Source organism: Dipodomys ordii, unplaced genomic scaffold (genome assembly GCF_000151885.1).
Source record: "Dipodomys ordii isolate 6190 unplaced genomic scaffold, Dord_2.0 Scaffold105, whole genome shotgun sequence".
In the NCBI taxonomy this organism is placed as follows: domain Eukaryota; kingdom Metazoa; phylum Chordata; class Mammalia; order Rodentia; family Heteromyidae; genus Dipodomys; species Dipodomys ordii.
In genome coordinates this window covers 3,764,143-3,785,291 of record NW_012267321.1, presented here as the reverse complement: position 1 = coordinate 3,785,291, position 21,149 = coordinate 3,764,143, and the positions used below count along the sequence as shown (strand labels likewise).

The 21,149-nt window shown below is 50.9% G+C and overlaps 1 protein-coding gene across 1 annotated transcript; it reads right to left on the bottom strand.

Moving 5' to 3' along the window:
- Positions 1–5,189: 5,189 nt before the first annotated feature.
- Zscan18 (zinc finger and SCAN domain containing 18) lies at positions 5,190–20,293 on the bottom strand. The gene is made up of 7 exons (XM_013027771.1): positions 20,228–20,293; positions 10,547–11,719; positions 9,961–10,083; positions 9,463–9,575; positions 9,057–9,156; positions 7,937–8,017; positions 5,190–6,646 (listed from the first exon to the last, which is right to left on the bottom strand). Exons 2-7 carry the CDS (start codon positions 11,634–11,636, stop codon positions 6,144–6,146), a joined length of 2,010 nt encoding a protein of 669 aa, XP_012883225.1. The 5' UTR covers positions 11,637–11,719; positions 20,228–20,293; the 3' UTR covers positions 5,190–6,143.
- Between the last annotated feature and the right edge of the window lie 856 nt (positions 20,294–21,149).

Genomic DNA, 21,149 nt, shown 5'->3' with positions numbered 1-21,149 from the left:
GGGCTGGGAAGGTGGCTCAGTGGTAGAGCGCTTGCCTTGCATGCCTGAGGCCCTGAGTTCGACTCCTCAGCACCACATAAGCAAAAAGAAAAAAGCCGGAAGTGGCGCTGTGGCTCAAGTAGTAGAGCACTAGCCTTGAGCTGAAATGCTGAGGGATAGTGCCCAGGCCCAGAGTTCAAGCCCCACGACCGGACCCAAAAAAAAAACAAATTATATGAAACAGGGCTTGGAAGATGGCTCAGTGGTAGAGTGCTTGCCTCGCATGCCTGAGGCCCTGGGTTCAATTCCTCAGCACCACATAAGCAGAAAAACCTGGAAGTGGTGCTGTGGCTCATGTGGTAGTGTGTTAGCCTTGAGCTCAAGCACTGAGGGACAGCACCCAGGCCGAATTCAAGCCCCACGACCAACCAAAAAAAAAAAAATTATATGAAACAGACTAAATATGGGACTGATACTAGAGAAGTACTCATTGCTTATTATTTACATTAATTGGGCTTTCTTCATATTTATTCACTAAACTGGAAGCACCACACTGAAACATGCACGCAAAATATACTGGAATATTTTTAATATGCTAAATAGAAAATGCTTATAAAGCCAATGCATTCTATAGGACACACAAAATCAGACAAGTCAGTGTGTCAATCCGGTGCTGCGGTGTGCTGTCTGGCTGCCAGGCTACCGCCACCCCCTTCACCGCTTCCACCCCATCCCCTCCCAACATCCTGGCCCACCCCGGCGCAGGCCTCAACCCCCACCCCCACCCCGGCCCCCGGGCTCTCGCCCACCACACCCTGGTCCCCACTGGCCCCCACCCCACCCCACCCTTGCGCAGTCCTCCAGGCCTCTGACACAACCATACAAACGGAACCACGGCAACGGAGCCCGGTGGCCAGGGCTTCCCAGCGACAGCGCGCGAGCGAGTGGACCAGCCCAGGTGTGCGCTGATCCGCCCTGGAAGCCTAGCGCTCACCAGAAGTTCACAGCTACTGAGGCCGCCAGAAGCGATGCACTGAGAGTGGCCGTCCGCCAATGATGCGCAAGGTTCTCTGGGAGCATGCATTTAGCCGGCTGAGAGCTGTGGCCCACGCTCGGCCAGGATGCTGGGAGTTGTGGTCCGCGGCAGTACATTGCATTCTGGGATTTGTGGGCCACAACTCAGGGTCCAGGGTGCTGGGAGTTGTGGTCCGCTGTGGCGCCCACAATGGAACCTTTCTGAAGATTTGTGTCTTCAAGGACATGTACAGGTAACCCTCTCCTGAATGGGTTTTTTCATTGATATATTTTTTTACCCTGATGCTCAGTAAACATTTCTTATCCTTCTGAATAAGCCCATAGCATTTCACTGAACCCCAAATCCAAAATAGTAGCCTGATAACCACAACCTGGGAAGGTGATTTTCCACTTCATGAGAAATGAATGGCCTGAGCCGGGCGCCAGTGGCTCACACCTGTAATCCTAGCTACTCAGGAGGCTGAGATCTGAGGATCACAGTTCAAAGCCACCCCGGGCAGAAAAATCTGAGATACTATTATCTCCAATAAACCAGAAGAAATCCAGAAGTGGTGCTGTGGCTCAAGCGGTAGCTGTGAGCTGAAGAGCTGAGGGACAGCGCCCAGGTCCAGAGTTCAAACCACACGACTGGGGAAAAAAAAAAGAAAGAAATGAAATGAATGGCCTGGTATAGGGTCCTCAGCCATCACAAACTCCCAGTTAGCCCTCAGTATTGTTCTTTGATGTGTTTGTCAGATGCCTTTTGGAATTACTTTAAAAGCTATGTAAGTAGGAACAACTACTGCACAATACCATCAAGTAGATTCCATACAAGCTACCATGGTAACCTTATAGATTCTAATGCTCCCATTTTACCAGTATCAAAAGCTGGGTATGGTGGTGCCCACCCCATAATACCAGGACTCCAGAGGCCGGGGACCACCAGAGCTGCAAAGACCGTTTTAAAAAGAAAATGAGCTGGGCGCCAGTGGCTCAGACCTGTAATTCTAGCTACTCAGGAGGCTGAGATCTGAGGATCGCAGTTCAAAGCCAGCCCAGGCAGGAACATCTGTGAGACTCTTATCTCCAATAAACCACTAGAAAACCGGAAGTGGTGCTGTGGCTCAAGCATTAGAGAGCTTGCCTTGAGCTGAAGGGCGCAGGGACAGAGCCCAGGCCCATAGTTCAAGCCCCAAGACTGACCAAAAAATATAAATAATAATAAGAATAATAAGAAAATGAAGCCAGGCACTGGTGGCTCATACCTGAAATCCTAAACTACTCAGGAGACTAAGATCTGAGGAATGTGGTTCAAAACCAGTCCTGACAACAAAGTCTCTACTTAACCACCAGACAACCTTAGAAGTGGCACTGTGGCTCAAAGTGGTAAAGAGCATGGAGCAGAAAGAGTTCAGGGATAGCACCCAGGTCCTGAGTTCAACCTGCACGAAAGACAGTGCATGGAGCAAAAAGAGTTCAGGGATAGCACCCAGGTCCTGAGTTCAACCTGCACAAAAGACAGTAAGTTCTAAGAAGTAAAAAACAAGAATAGGTAAAATTAATTTACTACTACTCCTATGTTATGTTTACGTTTTTTGTCAGCCGTGGGGCTTGAACTCTGGGCCTGGCACTGTCCCTCAGCTCTTCAGGTCAAGACCAGTGCCCTACCATTTGAGCCACAGCACCACATCTGGTTTTCTGGTGGTTAATTAGAGATAAGCATGTCATCATAGTGGGGGAGGGGAGTTGGGGAGAAAGGGAAGGGATGTTAAGGGAGAAACAAAGGAGGGGGTAACAATGCTCAATAGCAAATGTACTCATTACCTTACTCATGTAACTATAACCGCTCTCTACAGTATCTTTACAAAAAAAATATGTATATATATGTATATACATGTATATATGTATATATATTACCTCTAATTGTGTGTGTGTGTATATATATATATACACACACAATATATATATATATATATACACACACAATATATATACATATATACATATATATATACACACAATATATATATCTATATATACACTTTCCTGCCCAGGCTGGCTTTGAACTGTGATCCTCAGATCTCAGCTTCCTGAGTAGTTAGGATTACAGGCGTGAGCAACTGGTGCCAGCTTATGTTACCATTTTCTACAAAGATCATAGGACTTCATGATCTTTCCATTCATCCTGTTTTTGAAATCTGGAATGTTCTATGGCAGCATTTCAAGTGCTCAGAATTGAATTCTAAACAACAGTGACCAGCCAGTGGCTGTCCTGAACAGGGCAGATCACAAGCTGGCCCGTGCTGCTCTGACTTTACTTTTGTTAAACAAATCTCCCCTTCTCTGTGCTTCTTCTTGGGTTATCTTCAGAGAAAGCAGATGGACTGCAAGGGATCAGTCTGAGTAAATGGTACAAGATTCCTGAATGTAAACTCACAATAGAAAAATGTAGTGTTTCACAGTCTGGTTCTGGACATCAAAGTTACTAGCTGGGGAGGGGAGTGCTTCTTACAGAATGCTGGGATGACTGGGAAGTGGTGTGGGGAAACCACTTTGTAACCACCACAGTAGAGAGATACGGGCAGAACCCATCAATGGAGGCTAAATAAATGGGTGACATTTTGATGAGCACAATACATGCAGGATCTTACAGCATCTTCCCACAGCCTGCTGAATAGAGAAATAATGCTGAACAGATTAACAGAACTAGTGTCACCTGAGGAATGCAGATGTGACATTGTCCCTTTACATGGAAAGAGCACATGCACATGCAAAACTCGAGTGTGGGGAGAAGTGTGAAAAACAAAATCTGGATGATTTTTGTACTTTTTTCTGACATCCAAATTTTCAGCAGATAAAGTATCTTAAAAATTCATTTAAGTGAGAAAAAATGAATTATCTTAGTGCTGGTAGCTTACATACTAGCTAATTCCACTACTTAGGAGGCTGAGATCTGAGACCTTCAGTTCAGAGCTAGCCTGGGCAGACAAATCCATAAGACTCTCATCTGCCAATATAGAGGGTAAAGCTGGGCGCTGGTGATTTACACCTGTAATCTTAGCTACTCAGAAGTCTGAAATCTGAAGATCATGGCTCAAAGCCAGCCCAGGCAGAAAACCTATGAGACTCATGTCCAACTAACCACCAAAAAGCAAAAAGTGGCATTGTGGCTCAAGTGGTAGAGCACCAACAAGCCTTGAGTGAGAAAGCTCAGGGACAGCCCCCAGGGGCCCTGAATTCAAACCCTAGGACTGGCACAGAAATTAAAAAAATAAAAATAAGAAGTGGAGACATGGTTCAAGTAGTACCGTACCAGCAACGAGCAAGCTGCAGTATCTGCATAAAAAAGAAAAACATGGGGCTGGGAAGTTGGCTCAGTGGTAGAGTGCTTGCCTCGCATGCATGAGGTCCTGGGTTCGATTCCTCAGCACCACATAAGCAAAAAAAAGCTTGAAGTGGTACTGTGGCTCAAGTGGTAGGTAGGGCACTAGCCTTGAGCTGAAGAGCTGAAGGACAGCGCCCAGGCCCAGAGTTCAGCCCCCACGACCGACACACACACGGAAAGAAAGAAAGAAAGAAAGAAAGAAAGAAAGAAAGAAAGAAAGAAAGAAAGAAAGAAAGAAAGAAAGAAGGAAAGAAAGAAAGAAAGAGAGAGAAAGAAAAAGAAAGAAAGAAGAAGAAAAACATAACGGGCTTTAGAGTAACAAATAGTTATCTGTGGGACGCATGGTGAGTTCAGCCCCCACGACCGACACACACACACACAAAAAAAAAAAAAAAAAGAAAGGAAGAAAGAAAAAAGAAAAACATGTTGGGCTTTAGAGTAACAAATAGTTATCTGTGGGACGCACGGTGAGGAAGTCTCCCAGTGCAGTGGTGAAGGCAGGATGGCAGGTAAGCTAGGGACACAGGCTCTTCTTACCAGAGCCACACTTAACTTGGGGTTCAGGTAGTAGAGACGAGCAATCTTGGCTTAGTAATTGGTAGAGACCGGCACCTGGGTGGACATTCCTATCTTATTACAAGGAACAAGGCCATGGGATCATTTCTTCCAGGGATGTGTATGTCTTCTCCCAGATGAAGGGTATCCAGCAGAGAGCCACCACAATATGCATTCTCATGTCCCTGCTGGGAACAGTGTCCCTCCCTTCAACACACAAGCAAGCAGCAGCACAATCACAAACAGTAAGCTATAATATGAGTGAAGAAATAAATACTTTATTAAGCATATCAGACAGGGGTGTTACAGATTGCCTAAACACTGACAGAAGAGGCACCAGTTTCTGTATCTGTAGGAGGCAATTAAACTGATGCTCAGGCAACAGAAAATACTGCAATCTGCAATGAAACACAAAATCAAAAGATCGCCTTTGTAGACCAAGTTTGGTTCTTTGCTCAGTTGGAGCATCAGTTTTTAACCAGTTTTAACCATAACCCCCTAGTAAGAAATACAGTTTACATGGTTGCCAGCTCTCCTATTTAGATACACAGCTGAAAAGTTTCACACAACAATACTTGCCTTTACTACATGATGCATTCTGACCTACTTTATTCTACTTCATTGCTCTGCAATGCCAGGGACCACCCACAATTCACTAATGGGCTGGAAATCACACTCTAAGGCCCCACACTGCATCACTAGGCTGCAAGCGCCCTTTTATTTAAACTAAAACATTGCTTGTTTTTGAGGGTTCAGAAATAAACTCGACATCACATATTTGTGAAAAGGCCAAAACAGATGGCAAGAATTCTGCTTGAACAAAGTTGGGGAGCTCAGTGAGCAGTTGAGGCAAGAATGACTTCAAGAAAAGCGCCAACAGATCACACACTGTAAGGCAACTCTACACTGCACAATGTCAAATGATCCAGCCTATGGGTGGCGGTACAAACGTTGCGGAAGTATTCCTTCACATCTGATGGCTTACCCAGATGTGAACATTAGCCCAGGGTGTGTACAAGGCCAAAACTCACCTCCTGGGACTCTCGGAGCAGGTGGCTCCTGCATGTGTGGTGTTCTGGGTAAGGAGATCCTCCCGCCAGTGCAGGTGCCACTGTGGCAGGGAGGGGACTCCAGACGGAGCCGTTCTCCTTGTCTTGGGTCTTCTAGTGCTAAACCAGGGCCGGGACAGAGAGGTGGTTTCCTGACAGCCCTAGCATGCAAAGCGCTTCTTGCTGCTATGGCTCCTGTGATGCTCTATGAGCTGTGAGATCCATGCAAAGGTGTCCCCACACTCACTGCAGGTGTAGGGTTCCCCTGTGCACACTCCTGGCTCATCAACCACACAATAGCTGGAAGTAGAGGGGCCTGGGTCCAGCCAAGCTGAGGACATGGCAGCATAGCCAGGCACCTTCCCTGTGTATGGCTGCTGGCTGCTCCTACTGGAGGAATACTTCGGGCCTAGCTCATCTTCATCGTTGGGATGGGGCCTCTTCCTCCCAGTGGCTTGCTGTAGGGCGCCGGGCCGGGCTGGCTGCCGGATGACTGACTGCCGCTGGGAACGGCTGGCAGAGCTCGACTCCCCGTTCTGAGCGCCCTGGCGGGCATCCAGTAGAGGGTTTGCGGGAGCACCCCTTGTCAGCCTCTCCATGAGCATCCTATACATGCAGACATCTTCGCACGCATTCTCTCTGCTCTCTTGTATCCTGCCACCATCTAAAACAAGGTCACAGTGTAAGCAATCCTGACTCCCAAGTCTGCCACAGAAGCTGCTTCCTGAGCAGAAACCAAGAAAATTAAATGTGCGGCCCAAAGACCTAAGCATGGGGTAAAAGAGGCCATGGGACAAGAAGTTCAGGTATGCCCAGTCAGTCAGCCCTATTTTTAACTCAGGTGAGACCATACAGCAGCTGCATACTGCATGCCCCTCACTAGCCTCGTAAGACTCACCTGTTCCCCCGGCCTTTCTCCAAGTCTCTGAATGAGAGCTGAGCTCCCTAGGAGACAGATCCACCTGCTCCCAGCCAGCCTCGAATCCAGGTGACCTTGTGCCTGCATTCTGCTCAGAAGTGCGGGCTGCAAGGAGGGACTTCCTCCTTTCTGCGTTTATGAAGGTGAGATCTGGGGCAACCTTCAGGACCACAAGGGGCCATCGGCAATGGAGCCATGAGATGGGTCACTATTTGGTCACTAACAAAGACCAACCAAACCCTGTGGTGGACCAACTGGCCAACTATGACCTATGACACCCAGGAATGACCCTGGGATAATCTGTTTTTCCATTGACTCAGTCATGTGACCTACTGCAGCCAATGGGATGTAAGCACACAGCATACAAGCAAGACTGTGGCAAATGCTTACTGTCCTGGAGGCTTACTGTCCCAGGGCGTCCTGTGAGGAGCCCAAGCCAGCCACGGAGAAGCCACAGGAAGAACTCAGGCCGAAAGCTCCAGCTGGGCTCCTGCAGTGTGTCACTGAGGCCAATAGGAAATCCCAGCCCTAGGCATGCTTTAAAGCCACCAAATGAAGCCAGAGAGCTGCAGGGTTGGGTGCAGACAATCCACAGGCCACAGAATTCTTTTAAGCGACCCAGTTTCAGGGCAGTTTTTTATACATAAGAGATCAATGAAATGACTGGATTCCAACACAGGGAGAGGGGGAATGACTACTGGAGTTGAGAAGAGGTCTCTGCTGAGGCATGCGGCTGTGTGGGCCTGGGCAAGAAAGTCTATACCCCCCCCTGCCAGCCTCCCCCACCTGACCCTCATCCCCCCATGCCAGCTTCCCCCACAGGACCCGACCCTCATCCCCCCCCCACCAGCCTCCCCTACCTGACCCTCATCCCCCCACGCCAGCCTCCCCCACCTGACCCTCATCTCCCCACGCCAGCCTCCCCCACCAGACCCTCATCCCCCACACCAGCCTCCCCCAACTGGACCTGACCTTCACCCCCCCCATGCCAGCCTCCCCTGCCGGACCACACCCTGGTCTCTAACCTGACCTTACCTTGGAGTCTGCCTCCCGGTAGTTCTTCCAGGTCCTCTGCCTCCAGCACAAAGGCGGTGCACGGCTGAGAAAGCTCATACCCTGAGTTAAGTTAAAAAGTACAGACTAAAAAAGGTATCCGTACAAAGCAGCTGAGGGGACGTGGGGTGCAGGAGAGGGGTCCCCACATGGCAGCCTGTCTTTTTCTTTATACTGGAGGGCAACCTCCAGAACCCCTGGACAGCCAGAGGTTCTGAGCACAAGGAAGCAGAGATAAAGCAGAGGGTCTGCCTGGTGAGGAGGAAAGCACAATGAGGACAAGCAGAAGGCGAGAGTCCAGGGGTGAGAAACGTTAGAGAGAAAAACATAAAATTGGGCTAGGAGTTTAGCTCAGTGCTAAGAAGGATCACCTAACTGTGGCTCATGCCTGTCATCCTAGCTACTGAGGAGGCTGAGATCTGAGGACTAAGGTTCAAAGCCAGCCCAGGCAGAAAAGTATGTGAGGCTCTTATCTCCAATAAACTAGGAAAAAGCTAAAAGGGGAGCTATGCTCAAGTGATAAGAGCCAAAAAAAAAAAAAGCTCAGGAGAGCACCTAGGCCTTGAGTCCAAGCCTCAGACCTGCATGAGTGAAGTTCTGGGTCTAAGTTAAGCATCAACAAAACAAAACCATAAAATCAGAACCTTGTAAAGGGCCCAGGAGTCTGACTGTGGCTCACTGCAAAGGCAAGTTCTGGGGTAAGAACTTCTGTGAGAGAAGCCTCTGCCTTTGTCAGGTCAATCTCTGTACTTATGTGACAGTATTGGCATCTTGGGCCCAGGCCTTTCTAAATTTAGTGGCTTCATATTCCAAAGGCAGATATGCAAACAGAAAGTCCTGAGGCCCAGGAAGAACTCAAAAGAGTAGACTAGAATGGATGAGGATCTTGGCAAACAGGTAAGTCCAAGTCCCAAGGCACTTAAAACATGCTCAGTTTCAAACACATTTACATCACCTTAATACATAACAATTAAAAGAAAAGTGTGAAAATTCCTTTGGTGTTCTAACCATAGCCCAAGTCAGGACTGCCTGTGCTGGCCTGTGCCAGCAGAGCTGGGAGAGAAGGGGGGGTAAGGCGAAGCCCCCAGGAGGCAGGTCTCACCACTCAGGAGCAGCTTCTCGTAGCTCTTCAGGTTCTCCTCTGTGGGGTCTATTTGGTTCCATTCTCCCAAGGCCAGAGTCTCATCCGGGAGCGACTCTGTCTAAAACAGCAAGGTGGCCCCAAGAGCACTGGCTAGGAACAAGCACCCACCCGGGGACTGTGACCCACCCTGAGACGTACCGCTCTGCACCCCTCTCCTGAGTTCTGTAAGGTCTCGTACACCTCACCCTACAGATATTCAGATCCCTCACTACAGCAGAGTTTAGCCCTGGGAAGCTGGTCAACAGTCAGGGAGAGACAGAGCCTCTCCTGTGGGAACAGACTCCAGGAGCCGCTGGACATGGTCAGCCTCCAGTGCCGCCTGTAGCAGTCCCCTGGCCTCCACAATACCAGTGGCCCCACCCACCTTTGGCTCAGTTGCATCAATGTCAGACTCTTCAGATTTTTCTCTCCCCAAATTCTCCTGATCCAGATGCATGGATTCCAGAGCTGGCCAGGCAGGGAGAAGCGATGGCAGATCTGGGGAGACAAATGCTGTGGCTGAGCACCTCCAAAACAAGCTGGGCCCACTCTACCCACACAGCCCCCGGAAGAAGGTGGAGATGCCCTACATTGTGTCACATGTGTCAAAGTTCAGCAAACACTTCTGTCTGTACTGAGCATGGTCACAAAACTAACAAGGCGCCCAGATCCAGCAGGAGACCCAGAAATGCCCATTTAAGCCACAGAAGAGGCAATGTTTTGTTTTAGTTTCTTTGTGTTCTGATACTGCAGCTTGAGCTCAGGGCCTCATGCTCTTGTTCAGCATTACCATTTGCAGCTGGCATTCTACCACTTGAAACAAGCCCTAGGTGGTCTCCTAACCACACACCCACCACTTCACACTGGACCCAGTAACACTCACCAGTATCTGGGTCTCCGCTGGGGCTCAGCAGCCCTCTTGGTAGTAGCAGAGGGTCAGAGTGCCTCTCATAGTCCCCATCACTGAAGGAAGAAGTCGACCCGCCCGGAGAGCACAGCCGTATCCCTGTGAACAACCAAGTAAACCACTGCATGAACAGGGACCCCAAAGATGGGGTCCCATGCAGGGACCAGGAAGGAACCCAGTTGATGACAGGGCCTCTGGGCCCCCAGGCCTCTTCATCCAACCCCAGGTCCCAAGCCCTTAGACATGGAGGAAACCTCCAGCTAGCTATACACCTAGAATGTTTACCTTGTCTTTAAGAGCCTGCTCTTTGCCTTTGACTGCCCTCCATTTCTCCTGTTTCCTAGATTCTGGAAAGCAGACATGAAGGCAAGAGCCCAGGCAGCTGTTTTAACTTTGAGGCAGCTCTTAGGGAGAAGCCACTGGGCAGGGCAATGGGGCTTGGAGTTGTGCATGCTTGTGCATCTTATACATGGGTGACTAAGCTCTCAGAAAAGCCACAACGGGTTTGAACTGCACATAGTAAACTGCCCATAGCATGCTTCCTTCTGGGTCGCAGACTCACCTGGTTCCTCCAAAACGTCAGAGATACCCTCCACCAGAGAGGCAGCCTTCGTGCAATTCTCCGGGTACTGGGATACCACCCAGGGGCGGACCCTGTCCGGCAAGATGCCCAGGAACTGCTCCAGCACCAGCAGCTCCAAGATCTCCTCCTTGGAGCAGGCATCGGGACGCAGCCACTGGCGGCACAGATCATGGAGCCGGGCCAGAGTCTGGTGAGGCCCAGCAGTCTCCTGGTAGACAAACTCTCGGAAGCGCAGACGGGAGAACTCAAGGTCAGCAGGGGTCCTCTCAGATCCCTTCTGACGGCTAGACTCTTGCAGATCATCTTCGTCCTCCAGTTCAACTTCCTCCTGCAGATAGGCCTCCTCCTGCAGGTCATCCTCCTCCTGCAAGTCATCCTCTTCCTGCAGACTGGGCTCTTTTCCCAGCAGATACTCCTCCTGCTGGACCAGCTCCTCACACTGGACAGGCTCCACATGCTGGGCCAGCTCCTCACACTGGGCTGGCTCCTTACACTGGACAGGCTCCTCACGCTGGGCCGGCTCCCCACGCTGGACGGGCTCCTCAGGCTGGGCCGGCTCCTCACACTGGACAGGCTCCTCACACTGGACGGGCTCCCCACGCTGGGCCGGCTCCCCATGCTGGACGGGCTCCCCACGCTGGACAGGCTCCTCACGCTGGGCCGGCTCCCCCCGCTGGACAGGCTCCTCACGCTGGACAGGCTCCCCACGCTGGACAGGCTCCTCACGCTGGGCCGGCTCCCCACGCTGGGCCAGCTCCCCACGCTGGGCCGGCTCCCCATGCTGGACGGGCTCCTCATGCTGGGCCGGCTCCTCACGCTGGATAGGCTCCTCACGCTGGACCGGCTCCTCATGCTGGACCTGCTCCTCACGCTGGACCTGCTCCTCACACTGGACTGGCTCTTCCTCCAGGACACACTCCTCCTGCTGGATAAACTCTTCCTGCAGGTTGGGCTCCTCCCATGGGCTGCGCTCTGCCTGCTGGACTGTGTTGTCTGACCCCAGTGTGGGCGTTTCTGGGGGCAGTGGGGAGCTCCTCGGGGAGGCCAACACCTTCTCCAAAGGCAGCATCTTCACAGACCTCCACCAAAACGTGACTGTCTGTACTAAGGCAAGGCACACACAGAGGACCACCGGTATCAGGACTCAAGGATCTGCAGAAGGTGCCAACAAGACACATGGTGAAGACCCTTGCCAAGGGTGTCAGAGTGAAGCCAGCATTTCTGAGCTTAGCCACACATAAATCGCATACAGAATTTTATCTATCTTATCGATCAATCGCAGGAGCTGGGGCTTGAACTCAAGACCTGCACACTGTCCCTAAGCATGTTCTACCATTTGAACCACAGCTCCACTTCCAGCTTTTTGGTGGAGTGAAATCTGAGGGACTTTCCTGCCTGGGCTGGTTTTGAACCTTGATTCTCAAATCTCAGCCTCTTCCTTCTTTTTTTTCGTCAGTCATGGGTCTTGAACTCTGGGCCTGAACACTCACTGTCCCTTAGCTCTTTAGCTCAAGGCCAGCGCTCTACCACTTGAGCCACAGAGCCACTTCCAGTTTTCTGGTGGTTTATTGGAAATGAGTCTCGCGGACTTTGCTGCCCGGGCTGGCTTTGAACCGCGACCCTCAAGTCTCAGCCTCCTGTGTAGCTGGGATCACAGGCGTGAGCAGCCACGCCCAGCTTGAAATCTTTTTTTTTGGGGGGGGCAGCAATTACCCATGAATAAGATACAGGGGAAAATTACAAGGCCGCCGACGATGAACCCAGATGGAATCGACTAGAACATCAGTGAGCCCAATCCACCACCGCAGCTCACCCCAGCACAGCGCTCGGCCGCACGCGTCTGCACCCTCCAGGGAGGCCCGAGCTGCCGGGCGGGCGTCTTGAGCTGCGGGCGGCGTTCGCCGGGTGAACAACAGAGAAGCAGCCAGGCCTCCGGTCCCGGCCCCCGCCCACCCCGCCCAGCCACCGGCCTGACCAAGAACCCGTGAGGTGGTCCGACCCGACTTCGGTGCAGCAACAACCCACGGGCTCCCGCAGCCCCGGACCCAAAAGAGGTGTGATGGCGACAGTAGAACTGCGCAAGCGCTAGGAGATGCCTCGCGGACTCCAATTCCCAGGGTGCTGTGCGGCGACCGTGCCTCGGAAGGCTGAGGCTGCAGGGGCGGGGCCAGCGTCCAATCAGAGGCAACGCCCTCCCCTTCTGCGCCTGCACCACCTCCGGCGCCATGGCAACTGGGTAAACAAGAGGAAATCAGAGGCGCCTGGGACCCCAGGACCTGAGAGCAGGTGTGACAAAGCTGGAAAAGGCGGAGATGTGAGAGATCAAAGACTTAAACTGGGATTGGCAGCAGTCGTGAAGCCCGCGGCACGCATGCCCAGAACGGGAACAGAGATGAGGATGAGCAGGACAGGGAGAGGAGAGAAAGACACCGGAGAGAACACTAGGCAGCAATGAAAATGGAGGGCGGAGGGCGGACAGTGGGGCGGCCGGGGAGGGGCGCACGACAGGCCCAGGGCCCGGAGGCCCTGAAGGACACAGGTTCACTGCAGTGCAGTTTGCACTTGCAGACAGAATCTGAAGAGGAGAGGCAGAGGGGAAGGGGATCAAGGATAAGTAGGGGATGGGGTCCCGAAGACCGGGGGCCAGGCCGCACCCTCCACCAGCTCCCGAAGGTCGTTTGGAAAGACTACACACACGTATCTGAGCAGTATGTCCTTTTTTTTTTTTTTTTTTTGTCAGTTGTGGGGCCTAAACTCTGGGCCTGGGCGCTGTCCCTCAACTCTTCAGCTCAAGGCAAGCGCTCTACCACTTGAGCCACAGGGCCACTTACGGCCTTTTCTGCTTACGTGGTACTGAAGAATCAAACCCAGGACTTCATGCATGTGAGGCGAGCACTCTACCACTGCGCCACCCTCCCGGCCCAGAATGTCACGTATGTGACATATGTGTAGCCTACTGAAATTTGCTTTTGTACTGTTTGAACTTCCCTGAAATCTATGAAGTAGCATCTAGAAACAGTTTGTTGCTGATGATTGCTAAGTAATATTCCATAGTATACAACAGTTTAAACATTGCACCAGTTTAATACCATGGGGTTTGCTTCCAGTAATTTGCTATTACAAATCAAGACATTTGTGCACTTTGGGGAGGGGACGGGTACCCAGAGCACAACTGCTGTAGTGTAACAAGAATTGGTTGGTGTTAAAAACAGAAAAGTCTGGCCAGGCGCCAGTGGCTCACACCTGCCATCCTAGCTACTCAAGTGGCCTCAGCCACCTGATCTGAGGATCACGGTTCAAAGCCAACCCGGGCAGGAAAGTCCATGACACTTTAATCTCCAATAATCCACCAGAAAACCAGAAGTGGCGCTGAGGCTCCAAGTGGTAGAATGAAATATAACCCCTGTGTTGTTAACCCCTTAATAACAAAATTACTTTAAAAAAATTTTTTTGTCAGTTCTGGGGCTTGAACTCAGGGTCTGGGCACTGTCCCTGAGCTTCTTTTGCTCAAGGCTAGCACTCTACCACTTGAACCACAATGCCACTTCCAGCTTTTTCTGAGTATGTAGTATTGAGGAATTGAACCCAGGGCTTCAATACATGCTAGGAAAGCACTCTTCCAGTAAGCCACATTCCCAGCCCACCAAAATTATTCTTTTAAACAAAAAAAAACATGCTAATAAATTACTCATAGAAAAGAAAAAGTCATACTGTTTCATAGTATACTGTTTAACATTCTAACCACCAAGGTATATGTATCAGTTTGTCCACATTGTCACCAGAATTTAGTGTTAACAGGAGCCATTCTGTGGTGTAGTAATACTGTGGTTTAATTGCATTCCTCTAATGACTAACAATATTGAACTCATTTTCATGATTATTTGCCATCTATTTATTCAAACAGTGAAGTATCTATTGTGTCTTCTGCCTTTTTCTAGTCTCTCAGCTCTTCAGCTCAAGGCTAATGCTCTACCACTTGAGCCCCAGCGCCACTTCCGGTTTTCTGAGTGGTTTATTGGAGATAAAGAGTCTCATGGACTTCGATGCCCAGGCTGGCTTTGAACCGCAATCCTCAGATCTCAGCCTCCTGAATAGCTAAGATTACAGGTGTGAGCCACCGGCGCCCAGCTTGGCAAAGGATTTTTTTTTTATTTGTTATATATTTTTATTGTAAACATACTGTACAGAGGGGTTACCGTTACTTGAGCAAGGTAATTAGTCCTGTTTTCCTATTGCGCATTGGTACCTCCTCCTTTGTTTTCCCCCTAGCATCCCTTCCCCTCCCCAACTACACCATAACTCCCCCTCAACCTAATGTCTTGTACATATTATTGTTACATGGGTCATCCTTTATCCTTATTTCAACATTTTGTTATCCCTTCCCCTCCCCAAATCAGAAAAATGCATCTACAGGATGCAGGGCACCTGAATCAAATACAGTGAAAACAGGGGTTATACCATGGGGGAAGAACATACAAAAGAAACAACAAAAAATCACATTGTGAAATTAAAAATTTGGCAAAGGGGGGCTGGGAAGGTGGCTCAGTGGTAGAGCGCTTGCCTTGCATGCCTGAGGCCCTGGGTTCGATTCCTCAGCACCACATAAGCAAAAAGAAAAAAGCCGAAAGTGGCACTGTGGCTCAAGTGGTAGAGCGCTAGCTTTGAGCTAAAGAGCTGAGGGACAGCACCCAGGCCCAGAGTTCAGGCCCCACGACCAGACCCAAAAAAAAAAAAAATCTTATAGGAAATATATTCATTACTTTCCTCATGTGACTGTAGCCCCTCGGTACAGTTAATTTACAATAAAAATTTAAAAATTAAAAAAAATCTTAGTACTGAATAGTTCTTTTTTCCTACTATTTTCTTTGTCTTTCCAAATTGCTTCAGCTATTCTAAGTCAGCTCAGGCTGACCTTAAACTTGTAATACTCCTTCCAGGTGCTGGGATTACAGGTGAGGCAGAAATGGTTTTAAGTTTCATTTGTATTTTTCTTTCATTGTTTTCATGTTCATTGTGTGAAACAATGTTCCTATCAGCCACAGGACCAGGAATATAAACAACCAATAGTTTACAGTGTATTAAATATAGTGTCAGTCCAACCATATGATTCATGCTAGTAATCCCAGCAACCAGGCAGGGGATTGGGAAGCAAAAAGTCAGAGACCTTCACTACTTCAATATTAAATGTATCCTAAATTAGAAAATGGAAATGCTTATATAAAGCTTTTTTTCTTCAAACTAATGATGCTACCCAGTTTCAAACTGAGCTATTTATAATAGTCAAAAATCAGACACAGGCCTAGTGCCAGTGGCTCACTCCTGTAAACCTAGTTACTCAGGAGGCTGAGATCTGAGGATCGTGGTTCAAAGCCAGACCAGGCAGGAAAGTCCTTGAGACTCTTTATCTCCAATTAACCACCAGAAAGGCAGAAGTGGCACTGTGGCTCACATGGTAGAGCGTTCACCTTGAGCTGAAGAGCTCAGAGACAGGGCCCAGGCCCAAAGTTCAAGATCCACACAACAACAACAAAAAAAATCAGACTCAGGCTGGGAAGATGGCTCAGTGGTAGAGTGCTCTCCTAGCATGCATGAAACCCTGGGTTCAATTCCTCAATGCCACATACACAGAAAAAGCTGGAAGTGGCGCTGTGGCTCAAGTGGTAGAGTGCTGGCCTTGAACAAAAGCAGCTCAGGGATTCCGCCTGAGTTCAAGCCTCAGGACTGCCAAAAAAAAAAAAAAAAATCCCAGGTGACAGTGCTGGGAAGGGGGACCTTTCAGGAGGTCCTCCGGTAGACATGGCAGACCCTCAGTGAGTGTTCCCATGATTAGTGAAACTTAAATCCACCCCGGGGTTGCATCAATTTGTTTCCTGGTATTGACACTGTTCTACAATTACACAAGAAGTTCACATTTGGCAGTTAGGATAAAAGGCACACTATCTCACTATTCAGTTTTCCTTCTGAAATTACAAATTATTTCAAAACAGTTAAAAACAACACAATGATCACAAAACTTTCTTCAAGCCATGGGGCTTTAACGCAGCCTTGGCGCCATCCCTCAGCACTAGCTCAAGGCAGCACTCTACCACATGATCCACAGCACCACTTCTGGTTTTCTGGTGGTTAATTGGAGATAAGGATCTCAGACTTTCCTGCCCAGGCTGGCTTTGAACTTGGATACTCACATCTCAGCCCTCTGAATGACTAGGATTACACAAGCCACCAGTGCCCAGTGCAAAATTTCTTATCTCAAAAATCAGTTTTCCCAGGGACAACTAGAAAAAATACATAAAGAGATGAGTTATCAGGTAAGAAGAAATTACTGTTTAGGTTTGGTAATAGTAGTATGCCCGTGCAAAAAGAAAAAGAATGCTCTTATCCTTAGAATCTCTGTCCTTAAAATTTTAAAGGTAAAGTGTCATACTTGGACTCATTTTGAAGATTATACATAATACACATAAATGTGCACACATAAATACACATACACATAAATACACATGCAAATTTTAAAACATATACACCCATGTATGTGGCATATACTCATAAAAATACATATAATACATATACAGAATATACACATATAAACCCCACAAATATTTGCTATACAAAAAGATGTATATATGCACACCATCAGGCACACATATAGTATCAACACATGTAACTATTATATATGTGTAAGTTGGTAAATTCACTGTTCTCTCTTCAACTTTTCTATCATACTTTAGGAAACAGTAGAAGGCTGGGAATGTGACTTAGTCATAGAGTGCTTGCCTAGCATGCATGAAGCCCTGGGTTCAATTCCTTAGTACCACATAAACAGAAAAAGCCGGAAAGTGGTGCTGTGGCTCAAGTGGTAGAGCACTAACCTTGAACACAGAGAGGCTCAGGGACAAAGCCTAGGCCCTGAGTTTACACCCTAGGACAGGATAGGACAGGACAGGACAGGAAAGGAAAGGAAGAAGGAAAGAAAGGAAGGAAGGAAAGAAAGGAAAGAAAGGAAGAAAGGAAAGAGAGAAAGAAAGGGAAAATGTAATAAATGCCTCTATTTAGCACTCATTAACAACTTTGTGACAATAATAAAAACTTCCTCAAAAGATTTAAATATTTTAAGGTGAGAAAATATGGTGATAGATGAAAAGTATAAGGAAACCATGGAATTACTACCTGATAACTTGTGAACTTCTCCACAGGAAGCTTTTTTATTTTTATTTTTTTGGAGGGGAGGTAAATTTTTTTTTCTTTTGGAGCCCATCCTGGGATTTGGAACACAAGGTCTCACACTCTCACTTGGCTTAAAATTTTTACTGAGGGCTGGTGTTCTACCCATTGAGAGCCACACCTCTGCTTTTACTGCAGGACTAGGGATGTCTGCCAATAAGATCTGGGATTAGGCCAGGACAGTGGCTCACCCAGTAACCTAGCTACTCAAAACTGGGTAAGATCAGAGAATCAAGGTCAAAGCCAAGATCACTTCCAATTAACCAGCAAAAAAGCCAGATTGGAAGTGTGGCTCAAATGGTAGGTAGCCATAGGCAAGGAAGCCAAGAACACTCTGTGACTGAAAAAAATAAAACAAAACTGGTGTGAGGATACAGCAGAGCCCTTCATATCACTCAGGTTTCTGGCCAATTCTGGAATTTCTGGTCCTCCAGCCACTTCTAGTATACTGGGCTTGATTCAAGTTCAATGCTATTTAAACTCTTTACACAAGGAGCTCAGAATGCTTCCGAATTGCTTCAAGTCAATAAAAATAGGGCCAACAAAACTGTATTTTAGGCTCAACAGGGGAGCTTACTATTTCAATAGCACTTCAAATTCATTAAAATACTCTACTATTAAAACTCGATTCAGTAGCAGAGTGGCTCAAGTGCTGGTGCGCCTCCCTGGCTAACAGGACACCCCTGACTTCAAACCCCAGTACTGCCATTAAAAACTAAAAACAGTCCAGGCACCAATGGCTGGCTCACACCTGTCATCCCAGCTACTCAGGAGGCTGAGATCTGAGGATCACAGTTCAAAGCCAGCCCAGGCAGGAAAGTCAGAGACACTTATCTCCAATGAACCACCAGAAAACCGAATGTGGCACTTGCCTCAAAAGAGTCTCTGGGTTCAATTCCTCATCACCACATAAGCAGAAAAAGCCCGAAGTGGTACTATGCCTCAAGTGGTAGAACACTCACTTGGGCTGAAGACCTGAGGGACAGCGCCCAGGCCCAGAGTTCAAGACCCATGACCAACAAAAAAAAAGGCAAAAAAAGAAATATACAAAAACAAACAAACCACCCAACCTGAGCACCTGAGGAAGGACTGGACCAGGGCGGGGTCACGCCTGCGCAGGCTCCGCACTGTGGCATCGCACAGATCCCAGCACAGAAGGAGGCGGCAGGCTGCACAGTCCAGACACACACACGCACACGCACACACTCGACGAGCTTCCTGCCATCCGAGGCCGCGCGGGTCACGACGCAACTCGGCCGCGGCCGGGCAGCCCGAAGAGCATTTCCTGAGTCACGACTCTGCCTCCGCCATCATCGTCTCCAGAAGGCTCGGCTCCCAGCCGTCAAAACCTGCTTAACTTCCTTCGCTGCGCTTGTCGCCGCCAGGAACCCGCGCCTGACCCTCGCCAAAGAGCTCGGACCGAGCCCTGGGGTAGCAGAGGGCAGGACGTGGCGCCTTCGCTGCCATCTCCGGGCCACGGCGCGGCGTCGGGCTGCCCGGGACGCGGGCGGGCTGCGGCTCAGTGCGGAGTGGAGGCAGCTCCGGGAGGCCCAGCGGCTCCAGGCTCCCGGGCAAGGACCCCGGGCAAGGAAGCGGCGGAGCGGCCCACCCCGGGGAGACCCAAGGGCCTCCCAGAGGCGGAGGCACCGCATGCGCGGATTTAAGGACATTGAAGACTGGGCGGAAGGAGCCGCACTTCACACGGCCGCGGAGCCTCAGTTCCGAGGTCGAGGCCCGCGCTGCCGATGCCGAGGGCAACGTGCGCGTGACATAAACACGAGCAGCGGTGGGGGTGCACGCCCGGCGGGAGGGGGTAGGCCTAGGGGTGAGGGGGGGGGACCTGGGGGAGAGGGAAGGCGGGAGGAGGCCTGGGGGAAAGGGGAGGAAACCGGGAGAGGGAGAAGCGGGGGAGGGGAGGCCTCGAGGGGGTGAGGCGGGGGCAGCCTGAGGGGGAGAGGCCGGGGGCGGGGTGAGGTAGGGGGCCTTCACAGGGGAAGCAGGGGCAGGAGGCGCGCACAGGGCACGCACACGCGCGTGCATACACGCACAGGCGCGCGGACGCTACGAACAGGTGCTCAGCTCAAACCCCCTAAGACCAGACACAGCGCGGGAAGGCGGGGCTCGGGAGGAGGCCGTGGATCCCCGGGGAGTCCACCCCAAGGCACCGGGAGAGGGGTGTCCCCGCGGACAGGGAGGGGGGACTGCGGGAGGAAGGAACCCCGGCGGAAGGCCGCGCCCGCCTCCGCCCAACGCGGGCCCGGACCCTCGCCGGCCATGCCCAAAAAAGGCAGCGCGGCGCCCGGGAGGGTGGGCACGGCCCGGGCTCGGCCGCTCTGAACCGCAGGACGCCCCCGGTCCTTCGCGTAGGGCTCTGCTCCGCGTCTTTGGGATTAGGAAAACCGAGCACCGAGAGGCCCGGGAGCCGCAAGAACGCGGACTTACCTCCAGCACCGCAACGCACACTTCGGCGAGTTGTCAACTCTGCGCATGCGCCCACTAGGCTCCCGGATGAGGCTCCCGAAAATGCAGAACGTCGCAAGCAGAGCGCGGGGGCGGGGCCAGCTGAGGAGAACGTGGGGCGACGCCAGCTGAGCAGGGGGCGGGGCAGGGACAACCGATCAGAACGTGGGGGCGGGGCCAGCTGAGCAGCGGGCGGTGCAGGGACAGCTAGGAAGAGCGTGGGGCAGTCCAAGCTGAGCAGGGGGAGGGGACGAGGCCGGCTGGGCAGGGGATGGGCCGGGTCTGCTGGGCAGGGGGCGGACATGCTGGGCAAGGTGCGGGGCCCACTGGCCCAGTCTTGCCGCGAGCTTAGGCTGTGCGCACCGGCTCCGATGGTCCGAGCGCTCCCAACCAGATAAAGGGTTGGGGAGCAGGAAAACCAGTGGGTCCGTGGAGAGGCGGAGCAGCGGTCGGCGCCCCGGGGCCGGGGAAGGCGCCTACAAGAGGGCCCGACCCCGCCCTCTCCTCCACACTGAGGCAGGGGGTCGCCGGGGAGGGGTCCGCCTCCTGTCCGGCCAGGCCCGCGTGAGGCTCCAAGCGGCCCGGGGGACCCGCCGCACTCTGGAGAGCCAGCTGCCCGCAGCCCAGCCCCTCTCCCAGCGAGTACGCAGCAGCACCAGGCCATTTACTGAGCCCAGGTGCCGTCCTCCCAGGGCGTTCTCGTCCCTGTCCCCAGGCCGCTCCGACCTCGCCAAACTCCTCTGTGAGGATGGCTGTGGCTCCCGATCTCTCCGCTGCCTATCTAGGTTCTCTCCCGTGGCCAGGTTCATCGCGCTCCCTAGCTGTAAGACATGCTGGCCTAGGCAGACATCACAGGTACAGGTATTTTTCATTTATTTGCGTTTCTCATTTAGAGTTGCAGTCC

Coding starts and splice junctions, on each gene's coding strand:
- Zscan18 (XM_013027771.1), bottom strand. CDS start 11,636: ATGCTGCCTTTGGAGAAGGTGTTGGCCTCCCCGAGGAGCTCCCCACTG. Junction 9,157..9,462: donor TTGATGCAACTGAGCCAAAG/GTGGGTGGGGCC, acceptor TTGCTGTTTTAG/ACAGAGTCGCTCCCGGATGA. Junction 8,018..9,056: donor CGAGAAGCTGCTCCTGAGTG/GTGAGACCTGCC, acceptor AACTTAACTCAG/GGTATGAGCTTTCTCAGCCG.